The 21,430-nt window shown below is 53.9% G+C and overlaps 1 protein-coding gene across 1 annotated transcript in view; it reads left to right on the top strand.

Moving 5' to 3' along the window:
* The window catches only part of LOC146855233 (cadherin-related family member 3-like), a 628,588-nt gene that overhangs the window by 457,688 nt on the left and 149,470 nt on the right, over nt 1–21,430 (top strand). Inside the window, exon 18 of the mRNA XM_085651100.1 lies at nt 2,517–2,658. Within this exon, the coding sequence (XP_085507226.1) occupies nt 2,517–2,658 (142 nt within the window). The remainder of the gene's footprint in view (nt 1–2,516; nt 2,659–21,430) is intronic.

The following is a 21,430-nucleotide window of genomic DNA, read 5'->3' as shown; positions in this document are numbered from 1 at the left end:
TGTGCCTTGAGAATGTTATGCTTGGTGTCACAGTCTACAGACGTCCTAGTGTTTTCTTGCCCTTCATTTATCTTGTGATCCAGTAAAACTAAGATAATGTTTGCATTTTGCTTTTGACTTTGCATAGTTTAATCAAGCTCAGGCTGTGATAGATTGCCTGAATATGTCCCTTTCCAGGATGAGAATAGGCTTGGGTAACTCCTTTAATAAGCAACAACTGTTTACTTATAGGCTTATGATGTCTTCCTATCTGCTTTAAAGAAGATATTTCAACATCCTGTTTTGGAGAATGTAATTGAAAGTCTGTGTGATTTTCAGCAAGGTTGATTGGATGTATTGACTTTAAAACTATTTTCTGTCAAGTGGAAGCTGAAACTAATTTGGTTAAAACGCTCAGAAAACATTATTTTAGTGAAGCCTGACGTAATCAAGGATGAACTGATTTGATCACTGTGTCCTGCTTCTTTTCTGAACTTATGGAGTTAGCGCTATTGATTTGACACAGATTACAAGAGAGATGAAGGAAAAGAGAAAAGGCCTCAGAAAGTTATTCTAACTTTTCTGCAGGTAATTTGTCTGGTCGATATGAGAATTCAGTGATTAATGGTCTCAAGGAGAACCTATGAAAGTGTTATCAGAGATCGGCCCTTAGGCAGAGTGTGAGACAGAGCATTTGTGAAGGGTGGGTTTGGGTCTATATTGTGATGATGTTGGACATATGATAAAGTAAACCGCTAAATGGCATGTTAGGTATCCTGGAGGACTTCAAACCTCTCATCAGAAGAAGAAAGGAGTACACTGGCTTTCCTAAATTGACTGCCTTATGGCTAATGCTACTAATTTTCCTACCAACTGTTATGAGCACAGAAGAAGGAAATATCATTAACCTATCTACATTGTTTGATATTGGTGATTGCAGTACATTTACCGATCAGTTTTGGTCCACAAAAGAATAGGACGTAAAAGACTCCTAAAGTTGTCACAATCAGTTTCTGTGGTGAGAATGTTCTGGCCCATTTAGTTTGCCTCTTCCAAGTTCGATTGGCTGAATGGTGCTCCCAGTAATGTACTGCCACTATCTACTTGATTTTCTAGAGGTGCGGTTTTGCGATACTGGTTGACACTGTGAATCCTTGCTTCTATAGAAATTATGTCCAAGCAGAAACTGGCACCCGTTCATAAACCCTTAAGAGTTGTTGGGTGCACTACAACTCATAATGAACCAAAAGAAGAATAGATTAAAAGTTCAAAATTAACATGTTGCTGAGTCTTGCTCTTCTGTGTGCTACCAGCTCCTGTTGAGTCCATACTTCTTTCACCAGGGAGCTGAGATCTTATTTTACCTCTATACAAACAGCCTCTTGAAAACAATCAAAAACGTTACAGTCACAAATAACTAATTCACCACCAATGGCTAGCTGCATTTTATTGCAGTTTAAAGATGCCTGACAGTGCTCAGGAGTTCTGGAAATTAGTTCAAAAGCAGTCAGACCTGTTTGCTAACAGCGGTCCATCTATAACAATATTAGGGAAAAACTGGATTTTATACCTATTAACTCTCGTGTTTACCAACAACCCTGCAGATTCCTTGCATTAGAGAGGCCTGGGTTAGAACATAGAGTTGAATTTATAGTATAGTTAAATTCTGACTATCATCAAGTTCAATTCGCAATCCAATGCTGTAGGCCCCTCTGCTAGGCTGATCATTCACTTAAATCAAGGAATGTGCCGTAATGTATGTTGTCTCTACATCAATAGGCTGTTGCCACTGTTAACTATTCTTACATGTGTTGTGGTGCACTCTTGGGGATAATATATAGAAAAGGGCAATAGGTAGTCTACCAGGACTGGCAGGATCCTGGCCATTTCAAACCCCATACCTAAGATTTTTGCTGGGTTATACTTAGATGGAGTAGAAGAATTGTATCTGCTGTGGATATACTACCATCTATCAAAATTGGTTTTCATAGAGGTGCTGACCATCGCTAGGCAAAGCCTGTTCCCGGGGTCTCTGTGCTATGCATCCATGGAATACTATATGGCCTTTGATATGGTGGACTATCTGCGGATTACATTGTTGCTACTGGGTGCCCCAAGAGTTGGTTGTCATTGTAGCTTTAAAAAGATGAGACTTCAATACTCAATGTGGAGAAGAAGAATTTATTGCAGTAGACACGGGACTTGTTGCATTGCAGCTGTCCAATTTTTAATTTTAATGTTGGTCTATAGGAGGGAAACCTTTACCCCCTGCTACTTGAACTACATATCATCTATAATCGTAAATGTGTTCTAGGCAATAAGTGCAGACTATTGTATTTTAAGTTAATTAGGATTTTACTTTCTTCATAAACTATTGCAAAGCACTGTAAATATCACATGATCATCTTATGTTGTGTTGATGCTGCAGCCCTAGCAGAGACACAGTTCTCTGTGGTGTCCCTTTGAGGAAGAAACACATACCCAATCATAATCCACTGAATGTTATCTGAATGGATAAACCTTTACTCAATTTTCAGAATGTTAATGATGAGCCACCTGTCTGCAATCCTGCATATTATGAGGAGTATATACTTTCTACAAATAAGGCACCCATCCTTAAGCTGCAGTGTTCGGACAGGGATTCACCAAATGACCAACTCAGCTATGCTATTACTGGCGGTAAGTTTGATTCTTTAATGTATACATCACCTCATGAGCTGCATTAAACATGTTTACTAGTGTTTAAAGGCTTATAGATCTTTCTGATGTAATTCTTTTTTTTATTTGTTATTGTTATATGTATATTCCATAGTTATATTGGAGAAATGATGATCATAATAAATAAATCATTACTGAGATTCTGTTCAACATTTAACAAAGAATAATTTTGTTAAAATGCAATGATTGGTCTTTGAAAACAAGAACACATACAGACTGTATTACTGCCTACTGCCTACTGGAAAGTTTGCTATACATTAAAAGCCTGTTTAAAACTGTAATCAAACCAACAAATAACTCATGGGAGAGTCTTCTGTCTCAAAATGGCTGTGATAATGGAAACTGCAAGAGCAAAAATGAGTTTAACTTATTTATGTTTTATCGTCTCATGTACAGAGCTGATCCTTGATCTATGTTCTCTCAAATGTGCAATGGAACTTGGCCACCATAAATGAGAATAAAGAGAGGTTCATGAAACCCAATAGTCTCAGCAGTTGAGACAGAATAATCATGCAGTAGCAAACTACAATTAGTAATAGTTTTGGAGAAGGATGGAAAATCATCAGCGTTCAGACTTCAGCATTAATCTGTTAGCATTCAGCTTCTGTGTGAAAAAAGTGTGTGGGGTAAGGGTCTGGAAACAAATCATTAACATACTCTAGGAAGGCGCACTAATGTAAACAGTCAAAAAGAAATGCTGTAGTCCAAGGTGCCGATCACAATCCGGTAAAAACCGGGTACGAACCGTCGGACGGAGCATATTCTCCGTCCGACGCGTACCCGGTCGTCAAAATATACAAACATGGAATTACGATTCGCACGGGTACACCATTACCGTACGAATCGTAAAAAAGACCGACCGAACAAAAAACACCTACCAATGCGATCCGGGAAAGCGCCGACCTGACGTCGGGACGCACGCAGCCAGCCATTCACGACCCAGGAATCACGATTCGCACCGACGTCACCCCGCACGGTGAATATTTTGCGGCACCCAAAAACTGCCGGAAAATCAGGACGACGCGAACAAGGACCACCAGTACGCGACGGACAGACGGCGACGCGAACAAGGAGGACCAGTACGTGACGGACACACAGGACGACGCCACCAAGGAGGACCCGTACGCGACAGGACGACGCGATCAAGGAGGACCCGTACGCGACAGGACGACGCGAGCAAGGAGTACCAGTACGCGACGGACAGACATGGACCCGAACCTACGAGTCATCCCTGCCCTCATAGCAGTACACCTCCTCTACAGGTTACGACGCAGACGCCGCAGAAGGTCAGAATAACTAAGGGAGGGGGGAAAGTGGGGTGGGGTGGGGGTGGCACTACCAGGGCAGGCCACAAAACAACCACATGAGTGACACACTACACATGGCCTGGACATACCTGACTCCCATGCCCTGGTCACCACGAGGGGGTGGGGGCGTGTCCTGATAATCCAGCGACCGCCACAACGGAAGTCCGTCACCACGCGAACCGGCAACACAACCAGACAGGTACGTCCCGTACCCACGCCTGAAGAGCGTGGGTACGAGTCGGACCACGCCCACACACGTCACCCCAACAATGGCGGGACGGATCGCACCCACGTGGCAAAGGCCTGGGTACGGGCCGCACAAACATCACATAGCGTGGGGACGGATATGTACGGACCCTACCCCCACCCCGTATGCAAGGAGCGTACCCCCCAGCCCAACAGTGCAAGTACGACCCGTACCCCCACCCGCGGACGTACGGAGCGTACCCCCAGCCCAACAGTTTAAGTACGACCCGTACCCCCACCCGCGGACGTACGGAGCGTACCCCCAGCCCAACAGTGTAAGTACGACCCGTACCCCCACCCGCGGACGTACGGAGCGTACCCCCAGCCCAACAGTGTAAGTACGACCCGTACCCCCACCCGCGGACGTACGGAGCGTACCCCCAGCCCAACAGTGTAAGTACGACCCGTACCCCCACCCGCGGACGTACGGAGCGTACCCCCAGCCCAACAGTGTAAGTACGACCCGTACCCCCACCCGTGGACGTACGGAGCGTACCCCCAGCCCAACAGTGTAAGTACGACCCGTACCCCCACCCGCGAATGCAAGGAGCGTACCCCCCTGCCCAACAGTGTAAGTACGACCCGTACCCCCACCCGCGTATGCATGGAGCGTACCCCCCATGCCAACAGTGTAAGTACGACTCGAACCCCCACCCACGAATGCAAGGAGCGTACCCCCCTGCCCAACAGTGTAAGTACGACCCGTACCCACACCCGCGGACGTACGGAGCGTACCCCCAGCCCAACAGTGTAAGTACGACCCGTACCCCCACCCGCGGACGTACGGAGCGTACCCCCAGCCCAACAGTGTAAGTACGACCCGTACCCCCACCCGCGGACGTACGGAGCGTACCCCCAGCCCAACAGTGTAAGTACGACCCGTACCCCCACCCGCGTATGCATGGAGCGTACCCCCCATGCCAACAGTGTAAGTACGACTCGAACCCCCACCCACGAATGCAAGGAGCGTACCCCCCTGCCCAACAGTGTAAGTACGACCCGTACCCACACCCGCGGACGTACGGAGCGTACCCCCAGCCCAACAGTGTAAGTACGACCCGTACCCCCACCCGCGGACGCACGGAGCGTACCCCCAGCCCAACAGTGTAAGTACGACCCGTACCCCCACCCGCGGACGTACGGAGCGTACCCCCCATGCCAACAGTGTAAGTACGACTCGAACCCCCACCCACGAATGCAAGGAGCGTACCCCCCTGCCCAACAGTGTAAGTACGACCCGTACCCACACCCGCGGACGTACGGAGCGTACCCCCACCACACCAGTGTCAGTAGACACGTACCCTCACCTCTAATGCAGTGTGCGTAACCCCACCGTGTATGTGCCAAGCGCACATATCCAGAAATCGGAGGTGTGTGTGCAGAGTCCACCCAGCAGTGCCCTGAGACAGGAGGGGTGGGTGCAGAGCCCTCCCAGCAGTGTCCAGACCCAGGAGGGGTGGGTGGTGAGTCCTCCCAGCAGTGCCCAGAGACAGGAGGGGTGGGTGCAGAGACCTCCCAGCAGTGCCCTGAGACAGGAGGGGTGTGTGCAGAGTCCTCCAAGCAGTGTCCAGACCCAGGAGGGGTGGGTGGTGAGTCCTCCCAGCAGTGCCCAGAGACAGGAGGGGTGGGTGCAGAGTCCTCCCAGCAGTGTCCAGACCCAGGAGGGGTGGGTGCAGACACCTCCCAGCAGTGCCCAGAGACAGGAGGGGTGTGTGCAGAGTCCTCCCAGCAGTGTCCAGACCCAGGAGGGGTGGGTGGTGAGTCCTCCCAGCAGTGCCCAGAGACAGGAGGGGTGGGTGCAGAGACCTCCCAGCAGTGCCCTGAGACAGGAGGGGTGTGTGCAGAGTCCTCCCAGCAGTGTCCAGACCCAGGAGGGGTGGGTGCAGAGTCCTCCCAGCAGTGTCCACACCCAGGAGGGGTGTAACACATGTGTGTGATGCCACAATTACCCAAATCCATACTGCCTACAAGGGAACATGTCCCCATGAACTCATGTCAACTGACTCCACACACAAGTACAGTGATCACCAAGGATGCCACGATTGTTGCAGGTGGAGACATGGCCATGCATGCATGGCCAAAGTAGAAGGGCTCCGTCACACACACAGCTCATGTACACACAGCTCTGCGCTAAACATTGGGAACACCCTGCAGGGAAGAAACTGGGTACACAGAGGAAGGAATACACCCTGGGACAATTGAACCATGCAGTAACTGCTGACATGACCTAAGGAAGTTAGCCAACACCTTGTGATGGCACACAGATCCTAGGGTGGCCCCAAAGAGCAGAACACTACTACAAATCCCACACACCCAAAGCCTTAAACACCACCCAAAACAATGTAGCAGCCCCACCAACACCAATACCACCATAGCAGAAGTGTGATAATGAAAAAAAAAATAAGCTTTAATCAGCATGAGCACAATGTCCGTGGATCAACGGCAGTTCAAAGTCAACAAAGGCCATAGGGCAGTCAATTATTCCCAGCTGCATGGGGGACACAGTGGGATGTGTGTCCCCTACCTTGCCTGCACAGTCAAATGCCATCGTCTTCCATACTGGTGAGGGCATCGGGGGGGGGGAAGCAACAGGCACCGCAGGGACATCAGGGCAAAGGGGCGGCGTTGTGGGTGCAGGGATGGAGGACTCAACCACAGGGGGTGTGTCATGGCCAAAGGCGGAGGCCAGGATGGCACTACACACCTTAGCAAGGTCCTCCAGGGAGTCCCCTGCACCCGAAGTGACCTCAGGCCCCAAGGAGGGGGGGGGGTTCAGAGGGATGGGTTGCAGCGCCACCGGGGGAGGGTGGAGACAGGGGGGGAGACTCAACCACCCTGACCGAGGACTTCCTTGACCGCTTGCGTGGTGGCGTAACTGTGGGGCTCAGGGACAGAGCGGCCATGAAGGAGTCCTTGGGGGAGATGTGGCCAGGAGAGCTGAGGGGAGGGGATTTGGAGGGAGTGGATTGTGTGGAATGCGGACTCCCACTCTGGCTGCGTGTCACACGTTTGCCCCCCGACCCAGTGGGTGTGCCTATCTCACCCTGTGTGTGCGTGTCAGGAGGAGTGCGGTGGACCTTCCCTGCTGGTGTGGTGCCTGTGTCTGTTGTGGTGGGTGCATGCCGACGTCTGGGTGTACGTGGGACAGGCATGGAAGTGGGAAGTGTGGATGGGGCAGGGGTAGGTGGGGGGAGGTCGCGCTGCAGGAGACCCACTGCTGCAGTCAGTGTGGAGTCTAGGGACCTCAGCAAGTTGCGTTGGTCAGCCTGCAAAGAATGAATGCCCTCCAAGAATGCCTCGATGTTGGTGAGGGTTTTCCCGTGGGAATGGAGGACATTCAGGATCACAGCCTGACCAACCTGCATTTGCCGCTGGATGTCCATAGACTCAGCATTGGCGGCAGCAGTGGAGACAGGGGCAGGGGGTGCGGTGCCTGGCAGGAATGAGACATGCGGTGACCGGGCACGCTGGGAAGGGACACGAGCAAGTGGGAGGCGGTTGGTGGGAACTGAGGGGGCGGTGGCAGGTGTTGTTCCACTGTCAGCTGCTGGTGCAGCCTCCGCCAACCCTGAGACATCCTCCTCGGACCTGTCAGCTTCGTAGTCTGATGTGCCAGTCGACAGGTCCTCGGCCACACTATCCTCCGCCTCTGTCCCACTCGATGTGCCAGCCCCGATGTCACGGCTGCCACTGGTGCTCGGTCCCTCCGCCTGGTCCGTGTCCATGTCTCCCTCTGTGTCCCCCGACGATGCTGTGGGCAGGGTGGAGAGACAGAAATTAATCAGACACCTGTACACATCTGTCACATGAGTCCAATCTACATAGTCAACATTGCATAGCCTGAAGAGGCAGATCCCTAACATCTGCAAAACAAGGTACCGATGTAGGGCATGAAACACAGTTGGTTGAGCCACCATGCCACTGAAATACCATGGAGAGCATGAGACAATAGCTGATGACAGGAAACGGAGTCTGACATAGCACCCAGGCCCTGGGGACAATCCTGCACTGCCTCTGCACCACACAGCGTTTGTGAAAATACCTATGACCAGGGACAATATCCATGAACTTGAGACACATGCTGCATAGGTAATGCTGCAAACATGCCCAACATAACTCGGTCACTGCACCTTGCGTGTGTGTCCAGTAACATCACACACTGTCCAGACCCAGCAATTAGGAATCAGGATTTGACACATAGGCATTGCCCGCCCCAAGCAACCCCCACACGATGCTAATTGCTGAGACACAGGTGGCACCAACATCTCATAGTCTGGGTGATAAACACAGTGGCAGGCAAAAGGCTAGATTGGACGCAAAACAGCAAAGGTGCGCCTGTACAAATAATGAGGTACCAGTGCCCATCCTCAGATGAGTATAACAAGACACACAGGCACTGGCAACTGTGAGTATGAAGAGGGACAATCAGGTCAGGCTGCACAGTGGACACCTGTACATAATAGCACGTCTATATACATGGTGACAGGGGACAATGGCACAGAGCACAACCTACGCTGTAGACAGTGAGAGTGTCCACGTTGATGATGACACAAACAACACTGAGGATAAGGTGCCCCAGGGGACAGTATTGGGCACGCAACTACATGCTACTGAATGGCTGAATGGGAATGACTGCTACACACGTCACCATCCCTGCACTATGCGTAGCGCACACTCATGCACATCATGTCACAGGCCACTACATAGGACATGCGCGCTGTAAGGCATGACACATGAGAGACCAACTCCCATGTCTGGAGCCAGCATCAGTGCCAACTGACATGGAACCCACATGCAGTGAACTTGACAGTTCACAGGCAAGGTCCCACAACCTGTTACCCACCACCACCACCCATGATGCTACAGTCATTGTTCTCGTGGACAAAGCGCCAGCCTACATTACCTTGTGAAGGAGTGACTACACACAGACCAGGGAACACATTGCAAGGAGGGGAAGGGTGGCAGGGGCGCAGCGCTACACTTGGGCAAACTGGATGGGCACAGCACCTTTAAACCCTGCCAGTGAATTAATGCCACTGTGCCCTTACAAATGCCGGTGACACACAACAAACGCACATGTACCTACCCCCTTCCGCCTGCTGCATCGCCTGTAAGCGCCTCTCCAGGTCTGGAAAGACCACCGGCAGCACACGCCTGTGGAGGTGGGTCAGACGGCGGCGGCCGCGGTTCTTGTGGCTCTCAGGTGAGTCCCCCAGCAGGAGCCGTGCAATCCTCCGCGTCCAGCACCGGATATCCTGCCAGCGTTTCCTACCTGGGACAGGCTCCGCCTCCGACCATCCACACGCCTCACGGCACTGACGGCGGTCAGCCAGATCTGCTCCTTGGCAGAGGCGCCTACCTGTGAGGAAGTACAAGTGACACCACATCAATACACCAGCCACATGTCACAGAGAGACATATGTGAACATAATAGCTGGTTACTACATGGCATGTAATGCAGACAACGCATTGCACCTCTGTCATAGGGACATCATCCTCTGGTGAGGGAAAAGGCAGTACGTGCCATAGTGGGTACTCAGGTGGAATGATGGCAATGTCACAATCAATGATCAAGGCTCACACTGTGCATCACACCCACCCCTCCTGTCTCAGGGCACTGCTGGGAGGACTCCACACCCACCCCTCCTGTCTCAGGGCACTGCTGTTAGTGATAGGTCCCCACCCCTCCTGTCTCAGGGCACTGCTGGGAGGACTCCACACCCACCCCTCCTGTCTCAGGGCACTGCTGTTAGTGATAGGTCCCCACCCCTCCTGTCTCAGGGCACTGCTGGGAGGACTCCACACCCACCCCTCCTGTCTCAGGGCACTGCTGTTAGTGATAGGTCCCCACCCCTCCTGTCTCAGGGCACTGCTGGGAGGACTCCACACCCACCCCTCCTGTCTCAGGGCACTGCTGTTAGTGATAGGTCCCCACCCCTCCTGTCTCAGGGCACTGCTGGGAGGACTCCACACCCACCCCTCCTGTCTCAGGGCACTGCTGTTAGTGATAGGTCCCTACCCCTCCTGTCTCAGGGCACTGCTGGGAGGACTCCACACCCACCCCTCCTGTCTCAGGGCACTGCTGGGAGGACTCCACACCCACCCCTCCTGTCTCAGGGCACTGCTGTTAGTGATAGGTCCCCACCCCTCCTGTCTCAGGGCACTGCTGGGAGGACTCTGCACACACCCCTCCTGTCTCAGGGCACTGCTGGGAGACATCAGGCACCCCCCCCCTGGTACCCCCCCGACAGTACATGGCATGTGTGTCACACCGGGTCACAATGCCTGAAGACACAGTCACAACATAGGGACAGTCTGTGGCAGTGGCCTATGCACTCACCTGATACCCTGGTCGCCCATACAGCATGGGGTACTGTGGGAGGATCACATCCAGCAGAGCCATGTTCTCCTCCAGGGTGAATGGCTGTGTCCTCTCCACAGCCCTTGACATGGTTCCAGGGAATCAGTAGCAGCAGCTTGGTCGACAAATGCAAAGATGTGCAGGCAAGTAATCCCTCATGGGACCTGGCTGCCTTATATGTGGCCTTCTGCCCAGTCTCATGCACAGGAGTACAGAGTGATTGGTCACTCACATTTGCATCCTATGTTTCCACCAATCCCTTCAAACCTAGCAGTCTGTGGGTTCTCTATCGGTTTCATTCTCCTGCATGATGTCAGCCCCACAAACACATTGCAACAAAGTAGAAGAATTCCAACTGACTTCTGCTGTGCACCTTCCAGAACAAAATCGAAATTTGAACCTGGTCGCCATGACAACCAGCATGCATGTAGGCCTTAATACTTGTCCCCTATGTAATTAGGAGAATCACACACAGGTACGGTGCGTTTCCGGGCCCTAGGGCACCCCAAATGCATGGCAACGGCCCGTACATGCATGCCGACGTTCAAAATCACTATGGGTCTGCACGCGTATGCGTACACGTAGTGGTACGGACCGTACACACGCATGTACGCTCACTATCACTATGGGTCTGCACGCGTATGCGTACACGTAGTGGTACGGACCGTACAAATGCCTGTACGCTCACTATCACTATGGTTCTGCACGCGTATGCGTACTCGTCGTGGTACGGACCGTACAAATGCCTGTACGCTCACTATCACTATGGGTCTGTGTACCCGTAGTGATAGTGAGCGTACATGCGAGTGTACGGTCCGTACCACTACGTGTACGCATACGCGTGCAGAACCATAGTGATAGTGAGCGTAGATGCGAGTGTACGGTCCGTACCACTACGTGTACGCATACGCGTGCAGAACCATAGTGATAGTGAGCGTACAGGCATTTGTACGGTCCGTACCACAACGAGTACGCATACGCGTGCAGACCCATAGTGATAGTGAGCGCACAGGCATTTGTACGGTCCGTACCACTACGTGTACGCATACGCGTGCAGACCCATAGTGATAGTGAGCGTAGATGCGAGTGTACGGTCCGTACCACAACGAGTACGCATACGCGTGCAGAACCATAGTGATAGTGAGCGTAGATGCGAGTGTACGGTCCGTACCACTACGTGTACGCATACGCGTGCAGAACCATAGTGATAGTGAGCGTACAGGCATTTGTACGGTCCGTACCACTACGTGTACGCATACGCGTGCAGACCCATAGTGATAGTGAGCGTAGATGCGAGTGTACGGTCCGTACCACAACGAGTACGCATACGCGTGCAGAACCATAGTGATAGTGAGCGTACAGGCATTTGTACGGTCCGTACCACTACGTGTACGCATACGCGTGCAGACCCATAGTGATAGTGAGCGTAGATGCGAGTGTACGGTCCGTACCACAACGAGTACGCATACGCGTGCAGAACCATAGTGATAGTGAGCGTACAGGCATTTGTACGGTCCGTACCACAACGAGTACGCATACGCGTGCAGACCCATAGTGAGAGGGCCGTACACTCGCATGTACGCTCACTATCACTATGGGTCTGCACGCGTATGCGTACTCGTTGTGGTACGGACCGTACAAATGCCTGTACGCTCGCCATCACGATGGGTACACATACGGCAGCACTCCCACAGTGATTGGGGAACATACACAGGCCCTCTTAGCAGCAGTACGCCGGTTTGTACACATCACTGTGGTGATAGTCGACACACAGGTAGGAATAGGGCGGACATACTTGTCCATGGATGGACATACTTGTCCAGGAATGGACATCAAGGCATCGTCTGTGCATTACTACATGTGTGGGGCACAGGTGTGACAGGCTGTGATGTGGAACATGCCTCCTGAGTGGAGGAGGCACCAGATGTATGATGAGATGTGTACAGGTGTACTGTGTGAGGGTGCAATGTGTGCCAGGCATGCCCTTGACTCCTTTGACATGTGTGCATGTCGTACTGCGCACTTGGGGTGAGCGTCACTGGCATGGCACGGACACCAACACACGGAAGTGTCCCATGATGCCCGGTACAGGGGTCATGACACCTGACTTGTCACTACCCACAGTGCACAATGTGACTATGTCATTTATGTGTCCGGGATTTACATCAGGTTGATGTTGTAGCACCCTCAAAAGCTGCAGCCGTTGCAGCAACCAACATGTGTCTGTGTGTAGATTGTCATTGCACACTGTTCTGCACACCATGCCACATGTGGTATCTGATGTGAGGTGCACATGTATGCATGGGACACGGAGTAGCGTGACAAGGCCATGTCAGCATCCTCACAAGGAATGTGTGGTGAGTCATGACATGTGCACCTTCATGGCAAGGTGTGTGGGCAGGCCTATTGTAATGTCATGTGACCTGTGGCTCCGGTGTTCCGCTACCAGTCTCTACAATCGGCATCCTACTTCTGCTGATGTGTGTGTGTATGTCACTTCTGTCTTGCGTCGGGCTGTTCACTTGCACTGGGACACAGCTATTCCCATGGCGTGGCATGGGGAGGTTCTCAATCACCGTGTGTAGCTGGGTCTTGGAAGGAGTGTCACCTTGCATCCATACGTGTCCTGGGCATGTAGCACATGCCTGACTCCCTATGTGGCATGTGTGTATTGGCAGATTTACATGTGCTCAGTAGACATGAGTTGTTCTCGTAGTGCACTCACTCTTCCTTGTCACTTCCAAATTACTGCAGAGCGCCTCCTGTTGCCCGAAGAATTCCAGACTTGGCCACCATGCAGGAGAATGACAGGATCCGGCTCTACCGCTTCACCCAACCGTTGATTCTGGAGCTGACGGCGAGACTGGCACCACACCTGCAACCGCAGCACAGGTATCCTACGGCACTGACACCCCAGCTGAAGGTAATGGCTGCCCTACATTTCCTTGCCACGGGTACCTTCCAATATACCATAGCCCATGTTGGTGGCATGTCCCAGAGCATGTTCAGCGGTGTGCTGCATGATTTCTTGGAGGCCATGTTGATTCACCTGGATGACTTCATCAAGTTCCCAACCCCTGAACAGATGACTGAGGTCAAACGTGGTTTCTATGCCCTGGGAGGGATGCCCCATGTCATTGGGTCCATAGATGGGACACATGTAGGTTTGGTACCACCACACGCACGGGAGGTGGCGTACCGCAATCGGAAGCACTACCACTCCATCAATGCCCTTGTGGTGTGTCTGTCCAACATGGTGATTTCACATGTCTGTGCTCGTTTTCCAGGATCAGCACACGATGCCTACATCATGAGGCGTAGCGGGATGCCTGATATGATGATGCAGCTGCGCAACGAACGTGCATGTGTTGTTGGTGGGTACAGTCTGTCTGTCCTGTATTCTGTTTGGCCGAGCAGCACTACCGCTTCGCCAGTTCTAACGATGTCCATGTGCTTTCCATTTAGGGGACGCTGGCTATCCCAACATGCCTTGGCTGCTGACACCTCTCCGCAACCCCATCACGCCGGCCCAGCTCCGCTACAACACCGCCCATGGCCGGACAAGGCGAGTGATAGAGAGGACGTTTGGCATGCTGAAGAGCCGATTCCGGTGCCTCCACAAGACCGGCGGCGCACTCCCATATGCCCCGGCGAAGGTCTGCAAGATCTTCATGGTCTGCTGCATGCTGCACAACATGGCAGTTGAAAGAGCTGTGCCCCTCATCCTGGATCAAGATGACGAGGACCATCCACCCGTGGAGGACGAAGGGCTTGGCAATGGGGCTAGTGATGTGGAGGATGTGGAGCCTCAAGAGGACATCCGGACTCGGCTCATACGCGACTTCTTTGCTTAGTGGTGAGTACCAGGGTCTGAGTGTGCACGCATTGGTCCACGTGTGGCATGCGTTGTGATGTGTGTCTCCACCTGCATGTATGGCACGTGGGTCAGAGGTGTGTGTGGGTGTGTCACTGGAGTGATGGTGGCAGTGATGGTAGTATTTCCCCAGACATAATTGTGACCTAGCATGTTGTCATACATACATGTGTCGAGTACATGCACATGCAAGTGGCTGTGCTTCTTGTGGCTGACTTCTTGTGTGTCTCTCTTCCCCAGGTACCTGCGCATGCCGTTTGCTGGTTGCATTGTTGTGGCACTGCTATTCCTCATGGACATGGCATCGTGGGCTGACTCAGCGTTACAGGCACGGACACGTTTGGAAGTCTCCATGGGGTAAGGGATGCATCTGGGGTGTATTGGGTGTGGCAGTTGTTCACGATGTGTGCACACTGCCCCGGTCGGGGTTTGGGTCCTCTGCAGACATGTGGCATCCCCATGGGACACGACATGCAGCTGGGTACACCTGAATAGATGGGCTGCCTGGTTGTCAGTCATCAGTGATGGGATGGTGGATTGTGATGAAGGCATCAATGTGTGTGACACTGCCCTCGGACACATACGGTTAACATTGTCTTGACATGGCGTGGGACTTCCACATCAGCGGATGTATGGTGTATGGCAGGCTCTCCGTGAGCAGCTGTGGGTATTTAGCTATTATCCGACACTTGTGTGCCAGTTCCATGGCTATCACGCATTTGTGCTGCAGAGTGGGGTGCCAGTGTTGGAGCCACATGTTACTCCACATGATGTGTTCATGTGTACTTCAAGTTGCCTCTGCAATCCCAAACACATGACTATTAAAGATGTCCCTATGCCTCCAAGGTGCCTCTTCTCAGTCAATGCTGGTGTGTTGGCACGGTGCATCCTGCATGTCTGGCATGGTATTCCCTGATTGTGGCTATGTGTCAATGTGTCGAGTGGCAAGATGCAAGCTGTGTGTGTGTGCTGAGACTGTGTAATGGGCATGATGTCCATGACTGTGTGGGTATTGTGACATGTGCCATCCCCATGCATCCAACGTTGTCCATGACCCCATTCTCTGCATCCACCGGACTCAAGCTTGCAGGACATGGTTCTGCCACCTGTCTTCACGTACCTGGGTGCCCCCCAGGACACGGGCCAGGATCCCTGACCTCTGCGCATGACTGTTGCTGTACTCAATGTGTCTGTCAGCACGGTTGTTCGGCCACCCCCTCAGCTGGTTCTGACCATCACGGGTGTGTATGGTGCTCCATGTCTGTCTTGCCTAGAAAACTGTGACCCATGTGTCCTGTGCCAGACTCAGGCCCCAGGGTGTGGATGGTTGAAGTGAACAGATGACTCAGGCATGTTTAGACTGTACAAGACACATGTTAGGTAATAATGCTACCAGCAGGCATCAACTCATAATAGTGTGATTTATTATTGGGGGGGGGGGCCAAGTGAGGGCCTTTCCGGGATTAGGGAATCCAAAGTTCAGTAGGGGAGTTGGTGTCCTTGCCATTGGAAATCCTCAGAGTCCATGCCACAGTCTTTGTCAACATTGGTCAGCCAGTGACCAGCAGGGCCATGTGGCAGAGAATGTCTCTTGATGCTGTGATGCTGTTGCTCCAGTGGGCCAGGTGCCAGGCCAGGTGTCCTGGGAGATGGTGATGTAGCAGCCACCCTCACGGTCCTTTCCGTGGACGACCCGGCTTCCTGCGGGGAACCTCAGCAGCAGGCCGTGACGACGTCTGGGATGCTCCGTCGGATGTTTCCTCCTCCTCCTCATGATCCCTCCCTGTGGGTGGTGATGTTCTCCGCCTTCTGGCACAGGGAGGGTCGGCCATGGTGTCGGCCATCCGACGGAGTTCAGCGTGAATCCCCTGGGACGCCGTCACTTGCTCAGCCTGTCTGTCCTCCATCCTCCGTTGGTGTAGCTGTAGACAGGCTATTAGCTCCGCATGTTGCTGGGCCTGCTGGACCTTGATCCCCTCGAGGACGGACACAACCTGGGCCATGCCCGTGGTGTCCTGCCGGTATGAGTCCAGGATGTTACGGACATGTGAAAATACCGGATCCCCAGCCAACTGGTCAGGCTCGCGCCTCCGCCGCTCTCCACTCCCACCACCCCTGCCCACTTGCGTCTGGCCTGCACTTGTGGGCACATGGGGTCTCCGGGACCCCTGAGGGGTGGCATTGGCGTTGTCGCCTGCCTCCTCCTGGGTGCCCGGGACACCGTGTCCCTCCTGGCGAGCCTGGCTGCATTGTGGTGTTGGGGCAGGGATCCTGGGTGTCTCCTGGGATGTGGCAGGAGTGGGGGTGGTGGTTGGCACGGTTGTACCTGACGCAGGTGCTGCAGGTGGTTGGACACCAGAGGGGCCAGGTCGGTCGGGGTCGTCCGCAGAGTGGTGAGAGTGGTCGCTGCCGGTGGGATCGGTCTCCTGCAGATCCGGGTCCTGTGAGTGTTCCCCCCCAGTGTTGGGGGGTGCAGCACGACGTTGACCTGTGTGTGAGAGAGACAATGTTACTTTTGATCCATGCAACATCCATGTTGCATCCGTTACAAAGTTGGCACATTTCCTCTTGGAATTAGGATCTGTCTTGCATTCCACTCACAGTGCACTTGTGCATGTGTGTGTCCCTTGGGCACCAATTTGGCCCCTTTAACTATGTGTGGCACAGTCTTACTTGCTGCGTCAAGTGTGACTGCAGTCAGCAGTGGAGTGTGCATGTGTGCCGAGCTATGCGTTTGCGCCTTCCTTGTAGCACTGTACATGTGCACATGGAGTGGATCCACACACTCATATGATGCAGGTGGCTGTCCTTGTGCTCGTGTACAGGTTGTGACATGGCCCTGCGTTTTGCCATGATGAAGAGGGGGGGTTCTGGCACTGGGCACCCTTGTCTACATGCACGCAGTCCACCTGCTGACGAGCAGACATTCCCACACACCAAAGGACTGATTTGCTCTCCCTGTGTCTCCCTCCTTCTCTGTCCCCCTCTCCCTCCCTCTCTGTCCCCCTCTCCCTCCCTCTGTGTCCCCCTCTCCCTCCCTCTGTGTCCCCCTCTCCCTCCCTCTGTGTCCCCCTCTCCCTCCCTCTGTGTGTCAGCCTCCTCCCTCTGTCCATCTTCCTGTGTCTCCCTCCCTCTCTGTCCCCCTCTCCCTCCCTCTGTGTGTCAGCCTCCTCCCTCTGTCCATCTCCCTGTGTCCCCCTCCCTCTCTGTCCCCCTCTCCCTCCCTCTGTGTCCCCCTCTCCCTCCCTCTGTGTGTCAGCCTCCTCCCTCTGTCCATCTTCCTGTGTCTCCCTCCCTCTGTGTCCCCCTCTCCCTCCCTCTGTGTGTCAGCCTCCTCCCTCTGTCCATCTTCCTGTGTCTCCCTCCCTCTCTGTCCCCCTCTCCCTCCCTCTGTGTCCCCCTCTCCCTCCCTCTGTGTGTCAGCCTCCTCCCTCTGTCCATCTTCCTGTGTCTCCCTCCCTCTGTGTCCCCCTCTCCCTCCCTCTGTGTGTCAGCCTCCTCCCTCTGTCCATCTTCCTGTGTCTCCCTCCCTTTCTGTCCCCCTCTCCCTCCCTCTCTGTCCCCCTCTCCCTCCCTCTCTGTCCCCCTCTCCCTCCCTCTGTGTGTCAGCCTCCTCCCTCTGTCCATCTTCCTGTGTCTCCCTCCCTCTCTGTCCCCCTCTCCCTCCCTCTGTGTCCCCCTCTCCCTCCCTCTGTGTGTCAGCCTCCTCCCTCTGTCCATCTTCCTGTGTCTCCCTCCCTCTGTGTCCCCCTCTCCCTCCCTCTGTGTGTCAGCCTCCTCCCTCTGTCCATCTTCCTGTGTCTCCCTCCCTCTCTGTCCCCCTCTCCCTCCCTCTCTGTCCCCCTCTCCCTCCCTCTGTGTGTCAGCCTCCTCCCTCTGTCCATCTTCCTGTGTCTCCCTCCCTCTCAGTCCCCCTCTCCCTCCCTCTGTGTCCCCCTCTCCCTCCCTCCGTGTGTCACCCTCTGTCACCTTGGCCCAGCTTCCTGGGCACACACTGTTAGCAGATCTTTGAGTGGCCCTTGGCCTGTTGATGTGAGTTTGTTTCTGATCTCCAGGCACCCATTTTGTCTGCTGTGTGTCTGTGCGCTGCTGCTGTGGTGGTGTGTGCTGCCACTCTTTCACACTGTTGGCTGTTCATTAGCTGCTGGCATGTGCAAAACAGTGCCTTCACCCCCATGTGTTGATGCAAGGCATCCGCCATTTGCTGGCAAGTCATTCCTGTGTTGGGACACAGTGTTTGTCTGGCTGTGACCTAGGCCATATGGGCAGAGGGCATTGTTGTCTGCTTTGGAGTCGCACTATGTGATTCTTGGTGCCCACACTCCCGCCATCCGGGTTACCGTGTCATGTGTTGTTGTCTTCTGTGGCCTGTGACTTGACATTGTCCAGCTGGGTGCATGGGGCATGGTGGCAGCAGTGGCATGTGCCTGCTCATGGAGTGTGGTTGAGTAATGCGATGGCTTGTGGTGTTTGCGTGCCTGTTATTAATTTTGGTTGTGGTTGCAGTTCCCCCCATGTGAGGTGCGTTGTTTGTGTACTCACCCGGGTCTCGGAGTCCTTCTACTCCTTCAACTGCCTCCACCGGCAGTATGGCCATCACCCTCTCCTCCCAGGGATGGTACTGTACGGGTCTGCGGGAGGGCCCTCCTCCGGTGGCGTTGGCCTGGTCGTGTTCCTCCTGTCTCTTGGCTCTGACCCTCCTCCGCAGATCGTACCACCTGTTCTGGCAATCCTGCTTGGTCCTCCTGGTGTCCGCAACAGCATTCACAGCATCGACGATGGTCTGCCACATGGCTGTTTTGGCTGCCTGGCTGGTGCTTCTGACCAATGTTCCAAAGATCTGTGGCTCGACTCTGAGGATTTGATCAACAAGGACCTCCAACTCTCGGTGACTGAACTTTGGATTCTTGGTAGTGGGCATGGTGAGGGGTGTGGGTGGGGATGGTGTGGGTGTGGGGGGTGTGTGGATGTTGGGGGGGGGTGTGGATGGTTGTGTGTGTGTGTGAATGTGATGAGAGGGTGTTTGTGAGGGTGGTCGTGTGAAGGTGTGCAAGTGTAAGATGTGGTGTCGCTTGTAGTCTGGTTCTGTGGTGTCTGGCAGCAGTGGGTCTGTTGCAAAGGCTCATGGTTTGTGTGTGTGGGCCCTTTTTATTGGTCCATGGGTGGGTGTGGCAGTGTTTGAATTTTGGGTGGGTGTGTTATAAGGAGTGGTGGTGTATTGGGCCTCTGTTTGTTTTTGACAGTTGCAGGTCAGTGATTGTGTTATTTTAGTGGTTGTTGGCCATGTTTAGTGGCTGTGTGCCTTGCGAATGGTGTATTGTTGAGTTGTTTTGTTTTGTCCTTGTTGTGTACGTGCGTTTTGAGCGTGTGTACGGTGTGTACATGGGCCATTTGGTTGTACGATTTGGTCCTTGTGTGTGGCTTTGTACGACTCGTACATGCGGTTGTGATGTTGGGGCATGGGGTGCGCTCCGTACTTAGAAGGTTGTGTTGGGGGTACGACTGGAACGTACTGGGGTGTACATGGGCGGTGGTACGACACGTACAGGGGTGGGGGGGTGTACATAGACGGTGGTACGACACGTACAGGGGTGGGGGGGTGTACATAGACGGTGGTACGACACGTACAGGGGTGGGGGGTGTACATTGACGGTGGTACGACACGTACAGGGGTGGGGGGTGTACATTGACGGTGGTACGACACGTACTGGGGTGGGGGTACGACTGGAACGTACTGGGGTGTTCATAGACGGTGGTACGACACGTACAGGGGTGGGGGGGTGTACATAGACGGTGGTACGACACGTACTGGGGTGGGGGGTGTACATTGACGGTGGTACGACACGTACTGGGGTGGGGGTACGACTGGAACGTACTGGGGTGTTCATAGACGGTGGTACGACACGTACAGGGGTGGGGGGGTGTACATAGACGGTGGTACGACACGTACAGGGGTGGGGGGTGTACATTGACGGTGGTACGACACGTACTGGGGTGGGGGTACGACTGGAACGTACTGGGGTGTTCATAGACGGTGGTACGACACGTACAGGGGTGGGGGGGTGTACATAGACGGTGGTACGACACGTACTGGGGTGGGGGTACGACTGGAACGTACTGGGGTGTTCATAGACGGTGGTACGACACGTACAGGGGTGGGGGGGTGTACATAGACGGTGGTACGACACGTACTGGGGTGGGGGTACGACTGGAACGTACTGGGGTGTACATGGGCGGTGGTACGACACGTACAGGGGTGGGGGGGTGTACATAGACGGTGGTACGACACGTACAGGGGTGGGGGGGTGTACATAGACGGTGGTACGACACGTACAGGGGTGGGGGGTGTACATTGACGGTGGTACGACACGTACTGGGGTGGGGGTACGACTGGAACGTACTGGGGTGTTCATAGACGGTGGTACGACACGTACAGGGGTGGGGGGGTGTACATAGACGGTGGTACGACACGTACTGGGGTGGGGGTACGACTGGAACGTACTGGGGTGTACATGGGCGGTGGTACGACACGTACAGGGGTGGGGGGGTGTACATAGACGGTGGTACGACACGTACAGGGGTGGGGGGGTGTACATAGACGGTGGTACGACACGTACAGGGGTGGGGGGGTGTACATAGACGGTGGTACGACACGTACTGGGGTGGGGGTACGACTGGAACGTACTGGGGTGTACATGGGCGGTGGTACGACACGTACAGGGGTGGGGGGGTGTACATAGACGGTGGTACGACACGTACAGGGGTGGGGGGGTGTACATAGACGGTGGTACGACACGTACAGGGGTGGGGGGTGTACATTGACGGTGGTACGACACGTACTGGGGTGGGGGTACGACTGGAACGTACTGGGGTGTACATGGGCGGTGGTACGACACGTACAGGGGTGGGGGGGTGTACATAGACGGTGGTACGACACGTACAGGG

The sequence above is a fragment of the Triturus cristatus genome, chromosome 4_1, assembly GCF_964204655.1.
Source record: "Triturus cristatus chromosome 4_1, aTriCri1.1, whole genome shotgun sequence".
Taxonomy (NCBI): domain Eukaryota; kingdom Metazoa; phylum Chordata; class Amphibia; order Caudata; family Salamandridae; genus Triturus; species Triturus cristatus.
This window is presented reverse-complemented; position numbering and strand designations above follow the sequence as displayed.